At 37.4% G+C, this 14399-nt stretch overlaps 1 protein-coding gene across 1 annotated transcript in view; it reads right to left on the bottom strand.

The window, feature by feature from the left end:
- Tacr3 (tachykinin receptor 3) overlaps positions 1-14399 on the bottom strand; it is a 71383-nt gene that overhangs the window by 31275 nt on the left and 25709 nt on the right. Inside the window, exons 4-5 of the mRNA XM_010641610.1 lie at positions 3903-4091; positions 1846-1996 (exon numbers count right to left, since the gene is read on the bottom strand). Of these exons, the coding sequence (XP_010639912.1) occupies positions 1846-1996; positions 3903-4091 (340 nt within the window). The remainder of the gene's footprint in view (positions 1-1845; positions 1997-3902; positions 4092-14399) is intronic.

The following is a 14399-nucleotide window of genomic DNA, read 5'->3' as shown; positions in this document are numbered from 1 at the left end:
CCCCCCCATACACTGAAATGAAAGAGGCAATCTTTATTTATGAAAATACTCTGATCGGAAAGATGGATGGTGCATCGGCTTCCAAAGCAGGTTCAAGCTGTAGCCCTCTGGATTAGTTTGTTACAGATAAGACCCTAAGTTTAATAAGCACTGGAAATAACTTGGAGGCAGATCTATGGCTTTCTTGCTTAGATGTACTTAAGAAAACAAAAAAAGAAAGATATTTTCAAGACTGAAAAAAATTAAAGAGCACATGCAATTTCTTTGCCAAAACATCCTACATAGGAGAGCTGTTAGTCCCTCTACTTACATTTCCTTCTTACATTGCACTTGATTTTAGTTCAAGTGATTTTAGGTGAGAGATTCATGAAATTTTAGGCTCTTATCAGATCCAGCATTCTGGATTCTATATGTGATTCATCATTCTAAAACTGAAAATGTATTTTACATTAGGTTGTAAGTTGAGCAGTAGATATTTAAAAGGTGACTTTTATATGCTAACATACAGTATATTAAAATCAAGAGATACAGTCTCTTAGGTCAATTTTGCTGCACAGTTGTTATGCTTTAAATATATAGTTCTGATAGTTTTCACATCAGGGACCTTAGTGGAGATCTTACAGGCAGCCAAAGCCGGTGATTGTGTAATGTGACTGTGCAACTTACACCAGAGCTCATGATAAATACCAAGCACCGTGCACACAGCTCTTTGTGGCCTCGTTTGTCTCTGCCAGGGAAAAGCGCTGCATTAAATTTGCTATTTGTTATCTCATACTTTGGAAATCTCATAGAAATACTAGTAAGTGGGTGCATATAGTTAAGTAGCTTTAAGATTCTTGAGGCATTTTAAAGGACGTACCCATGGTTGCTGATAGTTCTGCATAACCATAAGGGGGGCAAACGTCAGTGACTGCAGACTTAGGCCTCCAGGGCAAATCCCTACGGAACGCTTCAGACACACGATGGTAACTGGACCAAAGGAGGATTGACAATCTTTGATTTCACACATTGCTGAAAAAGCTCACTCACTGAATTTCTTAACAGTAGTTGAAAAAATTCTTGACAACACAATTGTAATAATACAACAATACTCCTTTTTAAGAGATTTTCTTACTTAATGTGAATTAGAAATATGCTTTTTTTGTATCACTCACGAAGATACGGAATAGTACAATTCTCATCCCTTAAGCAGATGCGCGTGGTGTACATTTGGGGGAAAAATGGAGAAAGAAGTGGGGGGAGGGAGAGAGAGATAGAGGGAGACAGGAGGGCATCTGAGGGAGAGAGAATAAGGAATCACAGCTTTTGCTAGCAAAGATGTCATTCTGGGGCAAAGAAGCTTCTGGCAGACCACTGACTCTCAGATGTGCTCTTGTTCGATGAAAGCCAAAGATACCTAGAGTTACAGAAATAAAATCGATCGGGATGCCATTTAAAGTACAACTTGTACAATTTCAGGTGGAATGCTTGAAAATACTTTGCAAAAGGTGATTTTAGAAAGTCCATTGTAAGGAAGGAACTGTCCTATCCAAGGAGCGACTTCGGCTCTGGTACTTGGACAGTGGTTTGCAGAAGAATGACAAAAACAACAAAAAGACAGAATGGTAGGACAATAAAGATGAAACAAAGGCATTTTTTGGGGGATGTAGCAGGAATCGAACTCAGGACCTTACACTTGTGAAGCAGGCCACGGAACCACTGAGCTAAATCCCCTGCCCAACAAAGACATTTTTAAAAAGTAGGAGTAAAATATCAAATGATACAACATTAAAGAGCCACGATGGACTTTCCCTCTCCGCTGTGCCACAGGGCACACAAACGCCAGGTCAGCCGCGGGGACGGTACCTTTCGCTTGGCCTTCAGCTGCTCCTGGTACTTGTTGCAGGTGCCCCCCGGGATCTCCCCTCCCCACAGCGTGACCCCGACGATGGTGTAGGTGATGCCCATGATGAGCAGCGGGAAGCAGTACACCAGGATGATGACAGTGATGTGGTACCTGTGAACACGGAGAAAACACGCGTGGATGGATCCCAAGTTTGACTTCGCTCCACTATGAATCATGATAACAATGCTGGAGATTATTTGGCTTTATCTCTATGCCCAAAACGTCACGCTACTGTCACCTATATGTTTCAAGTGCTGTCAAATGATCTTTGCAGACCTTTATTTTGTATGTGAAAACCAAAACTGAGGTGAAGAGCTTTTTAAATCTGTACAAGTTCCTTCTACCAAGAACTGAGTGCGAGTTGTTTCCTTCCACTTGGTGTTTTGCTTAGGAACTGTTGAGCTGAAGTATTTAAATTTACCTCAGAGAAAAGGAGTGGGACAGAACAATCCCGAGGCTATTCTACGTATCCTGGCAACACCAGGCACACTTGAAATAAGTCGTTTTCCATCCAAATGAAAAAAATGTAACTGGATACCAAGACAACAAGAGCAACAAAAAAGTAAGTAGGTACCTGGAACTGTACTGAACACATAACACACATGGTATTTTTATTTAAAAATCCGATAAGGACATTTGCATGCACTTTTCCAAGTTCATATTGTACTCGGTGGCACTGTTTATTTGATAAATAAATTGAGACCTGTTAAGTCACACTGAAGACATGATGCTGTCATTATCAAATTATATGTTAGAGGATTCTATAGCTTTTGATCAAAAGTGTCAGATTGCTGTGGAGAGATAGCATAGCTCACACTGTAATAGCCAAATAGAATTTCATAAACTTTTCCATGGCTTCCACTATGTTAGGAAGGATTTAAAGTAGTTAAGGACATTATTGTAATAGTCCTCTTAACACCTGTAATTTTGGCAATGTGAGCTTTCAATCTCCTCACCTATCTATTTTCTAGTAGCTTACTAAGTATTGATTTAAGTCCAATGGGATGTAATTTAATGGACAATTTAAGGACAATAATATCAAACAACTAAGATTTATTAATAACAATGGATAGAAAGCAGCCCTTGGTTTAATAACTGCTGTCAATTTTCCTTCAATAAGTGCCTCCTAATTGTTTTTTTTTTCAGAAACCTGGACTTTCAGGAGAGTGGAATTAGCTAAAATGACTGCTTAAAAGATGACCATTGTTTGAACCATTTGTTTTTTTTATTTTTTATGGATAATCCTACCACTTATATTTTTGATATATTTTGGACCTATTTTTAATTTTTATTGACACAAAATATATTGTTTTAGGATATACATTTATACCAATCCCCTTTTTAAAATTCCTACTCATTTTCAAGTCCCTCTTTTAAAAAGGAAAAAATTGGTCATGAAAATAGAAAAATGCACATTTTATTGAAATAAAATTTTAAGTGATGACTAAAATGATGATCAATGACATACTTATGTTCTTTTTTATTCCCTTTTGCTTTTCTTATGGTGGGACTAAAATACAAAATACCAAATTCTATCACATAGCATTTCTATTTATTTTCTAACCTCATGTTTGGGTTTCTTAATGCTGAAAGAAATGAACACAAATCAGATCAAACCAAAACCAAACTGAAAGACCTAGCAGGCATTCCCTCCCCTTCAGCCAGGCTTCCTAAGGGAGCAATGAACACATTGTACGTTAATTCCCTGACTGCTCATTTCTCAATCAATATCAACTTTGCTACCTTCCACACCTTGCCTTCATCTTTTATCACTTCTTCCAGGAAACTCCATAGGGAAATCATCACATTTCCAATTAAAAACCTTTGTGACTTACACAAACGTACTGACCACATCATATTATGCTGTAGCATTTTTCACGATTATTCTCCCAGGTAATCGGTGAGCCCCAAAGGAAAAAAAAATGTCCATGTCTTATTTATTTAATTTTTCCCCAACCTGTATTTCCCTAAGTGTTTGATAAACTGAACTGCGAATCATAAAAGAGAATTAACTTACGTGAAATGTTGCTTTGGACCCTCTGGCCACTGCACATAGCAAAGGGTACGGCCTGGCATGACTTTGATTTTGGAATAAAGACACTGAGGAAAAGCAAGTAGAAATGCCAGAATCCAGATGCTTCCAATGACGATTCTGGTAGCCGTGGCAGACAGTCTGGGTTTCAAGGGATCAATAATGGCCATGTACCTGTATGAGAGCAAAAGACACCAGTTTGTTGTTCCTTTGTTACTGGAGACAACAATGGGATTTCAAAGGCGTTGCAATGAACGCAATCAACTCTCTCCTGGTGAACCTGCTGATGAGGATTTAGCCTGCACACCACCAGCACAGCATGGGAACCAAGCTGCATCCTCAGAAATCTAGGAGGCCCAGGTTCAAGTCCTATTTTGACATTGGTTGAAGCTTTTTGAACCTCAGCTTCATTATTTTAAAGATAGAACTAAGAACACCCACATCTTGGGGGTGCAGCAAAGATCAACAGAAATAATGTAAGTGGAAGGTATTGATTATGTGGCACTGTGCACAATGCATTACCAGAGACCAGACATGTCTCCTGAATTAAATAGGAAAGTTTAAAAAGACCGGTTCCGTGGCTCAAACCTTCATTTATTCTCTGTTGGACTTTTTACAAGAAAAGTTTGGAGGTGTAGCATCGATAATACATAATTGAGAAAGATAAAAGGCTCCTGTTAGGTACATGTTCCACCAGCCATCTCATATCAGGAGCGACATAAGGCTGAGTAAACCAAGTTTGCCTGTGGCTGCACTTTCCTGTTAGCCACAAAATTGAATTCACACTGCCTCATGCAAAGCTGCGTGACACCCATGCGTGGAGCTATGTTTAGCACAGCTTTTATGCGAATAATATTTACGGCTCCAAAAGCACAAATGTAATTATTGCAGTGCAACTTTAAGGGAGGTGGGGAATTCTCTGGCTATGGTAAGAAGGGTCCAGTTCTATTCCCTCGGTAAACAGAGTAACAATGTATCTCAGATACATAACTTCAGTTATAAATTGGATACAGCATTTTTTTTTTGATACTGGGGATCAGACTCAGGTCCTTGCACTCGCGAGGCAGGTAGCAGAACCTCTTAGCTAAATCCCTGGCCTCTGCATGCAGCACAATTAATTGCAAGATTAATGTTTAGAGAAAAGCTGATACACAGAAAAAGAATGAATTAATTTTCTATCAATAGAGCATCACATTTAAATTATTTCCCTTTTATTACTGGGCATATTGTGCCTTTCAAATATATTTTTATTTATGCAAAAGTTTTAAAGATTATACTTCCATTAAAGAATGAAGGTTACTTAAGCTTAAAACATTTTAACCTTAAGAATAAATATTTTATATAAAGAGTAATTCATCAGTTTGTTTATTGCTCTTTGTTTATGTAACTCTAAGGCACAATTAGATCTTCAGTAGACTTATTGAAATGTAGAAACTATTTTTAATATTAGCTTTAGTCAACATTTATCTAAAGGAATATTCTTAGTTCATTATGTGTGTTAGCTTATCGACAAATATAAATCTTAGATATAAGAAAATTCTATTTGTCCTTCTGTAATGGGCTTACTTCACTTAGCTGCAGGAGTTTTCCATATATATGAGGTTTTGAAAATTAGTCAAGCTCACAGAAGTAGCAAATAGATGGCCACTGCCAGGGATGAAAGGGAGAAAGCAATGAGGAATTACGGCTTAATGGGCATAGAGTTTCAGTTACGTAAGACAAGAATAGTTGCAGACCTAGAATACAACATAGTACTTATGGTTACCAAATGGCACTGTAAACTTTACAGTAGGCTGGATCTCAGGGTGAGTGTTCTTACTACAAAAAGAAGACAAAACAAACATCCTCCCAAAGACAACACAGAAAGTGTGTTGGAGGTGATTGGCACCTTTTCTGTTATTACTGTGATAATTCTATACAGCTGTACACATTGTCAAAATACACACATTAAGTAGGTATAACTTCCTTTTGGTACCCGGAATTGAACTCAGGGACTCGTGTTTGCCAGGCAGATGCTGGGCCATTCAGCTACATTCTTGGCCCTGGTATGTACAATTTTTGTGTATCAGTTATACCTGAATAAAATTTAAAATAGAAAAATAAAATACATCATAAAATAAGAATACTGTTATTAAAATAGTACTTTGTTTTAGGAGAATAGAGCAAACCATACAATGAAAATATAATGCACACTTGAAATACAAGACTATTTAAAATTCACCTCTCAGGCTCACATTGGTGAAGATAGGACTAGCAGCAATTCTTCACTGCTAACCATGTCCAAACACTTTATATATATTTAGTATCAAAATAATCCAATAATCAAATGATATTATGTCTGTTTTACTGAAAAATATCGATGTTTAAAGAGATTAAATAAACTAATCCTAATGACTCTGCAGAAAGAGAAAATCCGTGTTGAGCTTCTATTTTGGTGAGGGGAGAAAACTGGAATTCAAGTCAGTTCTTTCAGGGCTCAAAGTCAAGATAGATACAAATTGTGACTTTTGAATATAACCAGTCATGAAAAGAATTGTGGAAGAGAAAGAAAATGGTCCTACTCAGAAGCACTGTTTTGCTTTTTCAATCCAAAAGCATTTATGAGTAATATTTTAAAAAGTCAAATATATAGAAGCAGGAGCTGTAGGGTGGCCTTTCTGTTCCTGCTACTGCTGTTGATGACTCAAGTCATATTTATCACAATACACGGAAGTACAGTTTATGGATGTTTTCAGAGCCAAGCCCACAACCTGTAAATAAATTATACTGTAATACTGAACAAAATATTTCTCAATTCTATAATAATCTTTTGTGTTTTCTTACCCTAGACATTCATAAATGTAATTTGCACATTTATTCAGATGATTTAATGTGTCTAAAAAGAGTCCTGTCCAACTCCTCGAGCATGGGTAACTCAAAGCAAGTGACCGATTTCTTATTGATTCTTTTGGCCAGTTATCCTACTGTTAGATAAATTATTTCTTGATAGTCAGGCTAATATTTTATTTAATTATTAAACACAATTTATGTTCTTACAAAGTTATGTTTTAGTGAGAGTAAAAATACTGACATTTTAGGGGCAGGAATTTAGCTCAGTGGCACTGTGCGTGCCTTGCAAGTACAAGGTCCTGAGTTCAATCCACACTATTGAAAAAAAAAAAGGACACTTAAAAATACTGCCATTTTTACCATACCCAGTCAGATCAGTTATTCATGGGCTCAACAAAACATCTACTGAAAGCTTATTGTGGTACTCCAGACATGTAAGCATACAACAGAGAGCAAAAATGGCCTCCCCAGGGCTCACGGTCTGTGAAAAGGAGAGATTTTGAATTTGTCCATTTACTGATGCTATAATAAAGTGACCGAAGCTGGGTACTTTACCAGAAAAGAGGTTTATTTAACTTACAGTTTGAGAGGCTTACAGACAGCTCCCCTGATGGGTGTTGGCAGCTCTGTGGCAGGAGCACTTGTGACAGTGAGAGATCGTGGAGAGACAGGAAGCCAGAGTGTGGGTTTTAAAACGCTTTGATCTCAAAAGAGCTGCTAAAGGGCACTGGAGAATTATACTAATTCCTTCTGAGGGTGCAGCTGCGGACCTACCCCTTCTCCATTAGTCTCCACCACCTCACGTTTCCACAGCTTTTAACACCACCGTATGGTGACTGAGCTTGCAACACTCAAACCCCTGGAGGTCAAACTACACCCAGACCAAAGCAGAATCTAATCAGACAATCCCACTGTAATGCAAATTACAGATATGACAAGCACCAGGAAGACCAGATCAAGGGATGGCAGTGAGTGGAGAAAACCGGGTTAGGTTGTTTGTCAGTCTCCTAAGGAGAGCTGTTCCGGGGTGAAAGGGGCTGGGCAAAGTGACAAAGGGCGAAGGTTGCAGTTGAACATGTAGGAAATACTTCCGGGTGAGCAGTGGGTTTTTATGGGTGTGTCCTGACACAGTATCGAAGATACATGTACAGAGGTTTTAAGCTCCAGTATCATAGGATGTGGGCTTATTTCGAAATAAGGTTTTTACCTAAGCAATTAAGCTAAAGTGAGGTCATTAGGATGGGCTTTAATTCAATTTGAATTAATTGTGCCGATATAAAAGGGAAATGTGGAAACACAGAAAGACACAGAGGTAGATGGCATCGGATGACGGAAAAGGGAGTAACCATCACTCTCCAAGGAGTGCCAAAGATGGCAGCAACCACCAGCCTCCCCTAACCCTTTGCCCTTTCCTACTGCAATTGAGAGGGTCTTTTATGCGTATTTTGATCTTTCAAAAAATCGAATATTTTAACGACTTCACCTATGCTCGACAAATAAACCTTTTCTTCTTTGTAATTGCTATTGACTTTCTGCTATAATTCACTCTTTTAGGTATTTTCATTAATCTGTTTCTGGACACTTCTATACATTTCATGTTTTGCAATGAAAAGTGAAGCCTTCCAATGTTTACCGGATTGTACTACTCATATAAAGCACATTTTCCCAAAATGATAGATTTTACTCTCTTCCAATTTGCTTCTTCTCACAGAAGATGTTCTGGCCTATGAACCCCAAATATGAAATGTGACCTGATTACTGTCTTTGCAAAATAAAGATCAACTGCAACAGCTTCTTCTGACTCATAAAATTCCAGCACCTGGCCTTCAGGTACTAAGGTATTTTCCACCTTGCCAAGTCACCTGAGAGATATGTAGCCTTTCTCTAAGTTGTATTTTCTAGAGATTTAAAAAATTTTTTTATAAATGCTTAAAGAATCTTAATCAACTAATGAATTTTATTTTAGATTTTGTATTATGCTTAAAGAAATTTGAGAATGAGATAATCCATTAGTTAATATTATCTTGATGAATTTAAAGGTAAAAAGTATTTGTTAAAATGCACACATATGGATATGTACAAGTTACAACTTCAAAATATTATCTGGTAAGAAACAATTCATTTGTAGATTTACTCAAATTATTTGACTTTTAAAAGTCAAATTTATACCCTGGTATTTGACAGAAATTACAATAGTGATGGAGTTGTATATGCCCTCAATTTAGAATTAGGTTTACTATTTACTTATTACATAGATTATCCATTCATTTTCAACTATTTATTGAATATCAACTAATTTCTACATCTTTATCAATTAATTTTGTTGAGAGCCTGATTTTCTCCGAAAATACCTTTGAACACTTAGCAGCTTATTTTCTAGAGAGTAATATCTTAATTCAAATGTTATGTTAAAATTCACCTATAAACAACGTCTCCAGTATTCAATATTGTATGATATCACATAAGAGTACTAATCAACTGTCCATGATATCTGTTTAGACTATCATAATATGTTTCCCAAAATGCACATGAAGTTCTTTCACAGGATAAGAGAAATCCATTCTACTTGGTTTTATTTCATTTTATAAGAGGAGAGTTTTTGATGAAGAGAGAAAGATTGCCTACAGGTGGAGGTGTTAGTAAATAAGACCTACAATCTCCAGGTAGAAGCCACAGACATATCATATTGTATTAGTCTTCTTTCCCCTTGTTGAGACACAATACCTGACACCTATAGTTTAAAAGAGGTTATTTAAAGGATTCAGTTCATGGTTAGCTGGCCCTGAGGGAGCAACATCATGGCATGAGGGTGTATAGAGCAAATATAATTAGTTTCCCCATAACCAGGAAGCAGAAGAGGGGAATAACATAAAAGGAAGTGACAGGGACCACATATAGAACCTATGGTCACATCTCCAAGAATCACCCAGACACACCCAGAAGTGTGCTTTACTAACCTGCTAGGCACTTCTTAATCCAATGAAGTTGCCATAGGAGTTTTGAGGGTCACACATATAATTAACAAGCAAAGAAAGTTAAACCTTGAGCCCAGGAAAAAGGAGGACACTTCAATGCACAAAAGTCTGTAGACAAGAACGGCTGTTAGAGCAGCATGAGACCAGGTTAGCAGAAACAGCTAACACTGCAGGGTTTCTGTGACAAAGGTGAATCACAACTGTCCAGGAGCAGAGTGTACTTTCCTCAGTGTTATAAAAGTTCTTTTGCTCTGTTGTTGTTCAGGAAGACAGATACCATTTATTGAGTGAATCAAAGAACTATAACCACCAACTGTGTTGTTGCAATAGATGGAAATAGTTTTCCTTTCAAAATTGAGATTCTAGATTTGATCAGAGGGAGTTTGTGTGAAAGAGAATCATAGCCCCAGATGCTTATGTTGAAGACTAAGACAGGAAGCAGACTGGTTAAGGACAAGCTGGGGTGTTAGAAAAATATATGTTTGAATTGAAAGTAGGAAGGAAAAAAATGGAAACAGAGCTTATGTGTGTAGAGGGTGGAGGTGGGTTGGAGGTGGGGCAGGGGAATGGGAAATAATAAAAATCAAGATATGTCATGTACAGGTACAAATTCTCGATGATGGATGTGATCATAAGGTATACCTAAATGTCCCAATAAACAATAAAATTTTTAAAAATTGTACTTCTGAAGTAACTGTTATCACTTTGTAATATTTTCAAAGTGCTACAGTTATGATGTTACTGAACCAAAACTATCTTCCTTCTTCTAGTTTACCTATAATCGTACCGTTTCTGGTGGTACTTTCTATCTTTGTGATGAATTAAATAAAGCTATATATGAAAATTAACATTATAAAGCAATAGTTCTTCAGTCATTTTTTTCTTAACCAACAGTAAAATTGAGAATTCCATGAAAGCAGGAACAAGATATTTTATGGCTAACTTCCTAGAGTATGAATGACTTCAGAAGAAATCAGAATGTTATCATACCCATAAAAAATAGGTTTACGGTCCATTACTAAGTTTTTCATTTTTGTAAAACCAGTACTTTTTGAGTGCCCTCCTTCTAAAGCTTCATTATGTAGATTGGAATTACTCTGAATGCCTTTTTCTCTCATTTCTCTTGCACAGTTGCAAATCAGCTGCAAGTCTGAGGTCACCGAGTATGTTCTCTCCCCGCTTGCAGGTGTCAATGGCTAGAGAATGGAAAGAATTATCATCCTCATGGCCCTGCTGGACACTGCTCTTCCCTAGCTCTCTTCAAAGTCATCTTTCTAACCTATTTCCCTGTTCCTTTGCTTCCTACAGGATTAATTGGAAGTACACCATCCACACCACAGTGATAGCATGCATCCAATCTTTTCTTGCAAACTTGCTTCATTTTCTCAGCTGTGAGCCCAGCAAAAATACACGGAATGGGAAAACTGATGCCAGCTTAATAAGAAGGGTTAGACACAAAGCCTTAAGTGGGGTTAAAGGAAACTAACTCAGAATAATTATTGTGCAGGGCAAGCGATTCTAAGGAGTGGAGATATGGATGTATTTGGGCTCTTGGCTACTTTGCAACAACCCTGAAAAGATGGAGCAGGAGGAGGATGCAGATTGTCTCCATGAGGCAAAGCCAACAGAAAAGGGAAACAAAGGGCCTTGTAGTTGTCATTTATCCAGGCAGTAAGCAGAGGAAAGAGTGGGATTAGCAGAGAGATCTGAATTTAAGATGGGCAGAGAGATGAAGATGTAAGGCACAGGGGTCTGAAAGACACAGCTGCCTCGGGTGTAGTTGTGGCAATCATTAGTCTCCTGAGGCATAAAAAGTACACTACTCGGACAGCTCTAACTCCCTCCCCTTTTTTCCCTTCCCCAGACACAGAATGTGGATGCATCCCACTCTCTCCTTTTGGAATGATTTTTGCATACTCTGTTCCGATGGTATTACGTTTCCTCCTAGAGGAAAGGGCTACTGATTTGTTCTTCCCTGGATTCTGCAGCACTAAAGCATCCAGCCCATAGCAGTCAACATAAATGTTGAATGGTGCTGGAAAACAGTAGGAAAAAATGTAATATATACAGATGAATAAGTAATTGTTTACAAGTGAGCATTTCAGAATTATAATTCTGAAATATATACCACTTCAACATGATCATTTTCTCAATTCTGCTAAATAGGAATAATAGAGCATTGTGTGATGGGAAAACTGCATCAAATAAAGCCACGTATTCAAAGAGTCAGATAATGCCAGTCACAGTAAACACAGACTAAATCATTCTCAACTATACTGGACACAGTATAGTGAAATTAACACATTTCGGAAGAAAAATAGCTATCGAGGTAAACTTAAGATAAGAAAAACAAACCAAAACAAAAAATTATCTTAAGTGATTCCTGGATACTTGTTATGATGGAAAGAAAAGTAAATTTCTGTCTAAATTCTGACCTAAGGAGTCAAAAAAATTTGCTTTTTATTTTTAAAAATTTTTTATTTATTTATTTTTGGTAACAGGAATTGAACCCGGGCCCTTGCACTTACGAGGCAGGTGGCGGAACCACTAAGCCAAATCCACCACCCCCAAAATCTGCTCTTTTATTTTATCCTTAGCTCTTCAACAGAATACTATTTCCTCAGGGTGATGCAGTATAGATAACTTTTCTTCCAACTCTCCATTTAAAAGAGGGTTTTGAAAGAAAGGTAATGCAATATTTTGTGTACCGTGATTCAGGGCCTCTAGTACCCAGCGATTCAGGAGTTAAATTGGAAGGCTCAGTGCTACATGTGGAGATGCCATACTTTTTCTGAGTGCCATAGGAGTTAATTTTATGAATTTTGTTTAATGTAGATCTACAGCATAAAAACTGCAACTACCATGTGCAGTACATGAACTTTAACCTCACAGAGCAGTCATGCCATCAGGTAGAAGTGAATCCCAAGGATATTTACATTGTGATGGCACAAAAGCTCATGATGTGTGTGAGGAGGAGAGAGCACAGAGTAGACAATAGCAAAACTCATGCGATAAAATGGGAGACTGAAGCTCTTTCCCAGGCTTCACTTTGCCTTTTAATTGCATTTTTATATCTTATCAAACTTGATCTGAGAACAAATGTTCAATGATAGAAAAATAATTGTAAAATATCACCTTAGTTTGGTCATTCATTTCTGCAATAAACATGTGCAGATTCATAAGCAAATGTTGACATAAACCTAGATTCTGTGACCACCGCAATAAACAGTAGTATCAGAAAGAAAAATAAGTATAGAAAATAGCATAAGCCCATTGGTTAATGATGATCATTTCATAACAAGCTACACTGAGAACATCAAAAGGTAATTGCTGACTTCTTTCCAAAAAGCTGTTTCCCTGCCCTCTTACCACATGTATAACTCCAAGATTATTTACATCACTCTAGTTTTTGTGTGCATTGCTCCTCTAAGTCTTCCAGAGCCCACGGGAGGCAAATGATAGTTTGAATCCAAGAAATATTTTCAAAAATATTCACAAAAATTTTATCTCCCACTACTGAAGCAAATCAGGATGTCGGTTCACCCTGAAGGATCATTTTCCGTACCCTTGGATTTCCATCCCATTTTCAGAGCATCATTCTGCTTACTATATCCTCTCCACAGTCTTAAGGGACATCCCATCCTATGTAAATGTGGAAATTTAAAACTTAGCTCTGGAAGTCCTGTTTCTGCTCAGATGTGTTGCTTTCTTCTAGGCAGATACAATCATAATCCTGAACTCATATTCTCCTGTTCCAAAATATTTCAATAAAATTCTCTTCTTATCTGGGGTAGAATGGCAAAAAACACTTGCTGGTATGGCTACTTTAATGCCAGCATGTTTCAAATTTGATGATGAATTCTGGAGCAGGTGGCAAGGAGGTAGAATCACACGAATTTTCAGGAGCCAGAACTCGAACTGCTCCAGGTAGCATCGTGAGTTTGGTTTTTGTGAAATGGAGACGCAAAGGTCTCACATAAGATGTTCTTACTCTAAGGCATAAGTAAAAAGACATCTGTAATAACCCAGTGGGGGGTTCACTGTGCTTGAAACAGTGGGGTCAGAAAGGAGTGTATGAATCCTTTTAATTGCGTTATACTCATTTAAAAAGAGTTAAACAACTCACTTTCAATTTGAATTTGAAAATACAAATTTAAAATTAAATTTATGTAACAACAGTCTATGATGTGACTCTAGGATGAGGTAAAGTAAGTAGGATGATGTGCAAAGAAAGTGCTCCCTTGTCAGAGAAGAAAAACATTGCAGACCAGTTTTCTTTAAAAAAAAAAGGAGATACATTAGAACCACATCGAATGCAGAAATTGAAGCATACAAATATTACAGATCCTATGATATCGGTTTTTGTTGTTGTTTACTCTATGGAGTAGTTTGATGTAATAAGGTAGAACTTGTAATATATTAAATTGTATTCAGTGAAAAGCACATTATTATAATGTTAAGCCACCATGTTTTCTTTCTAGTTCTCACAGGTCTTTTAATTGAAACTAGTCTTTAGCTCCTGCCAATTTTTGCCTCGAAGTAGGTGGTGAGACGATATCCAAGCAATAGCTAGTGCTTGAGAACAGGTAAGTGAAGGGTGCTGTCCATGGTGTTTAGGGAGGGCTTTGGGCCAGGGAACTAGAGTGCACAACTACCGTTTGGCTTATACAATTAGATG

Source organism: Fukomys damarensis, unplaced genomic scaffold (assembly GCF_012274545.1).
Source record: "Fukomys damarensis isolate Sample0158 unplaced genomic scaffold, DMR_v1.0_HiC HiC_scaffold_25, whole genome shotgun sequence".
Classification (NCBI taxonomy): Eukaryota; Metazoa; Chordata; class Mammalia; order Rodentia; family Bathyergidae; genus Fukomys; species Fukomys damarensis.
Note: the sequence above shows the minus strand (reverse complement) of the source record. Positions and strands in the feature narration are given on the sequence as shown.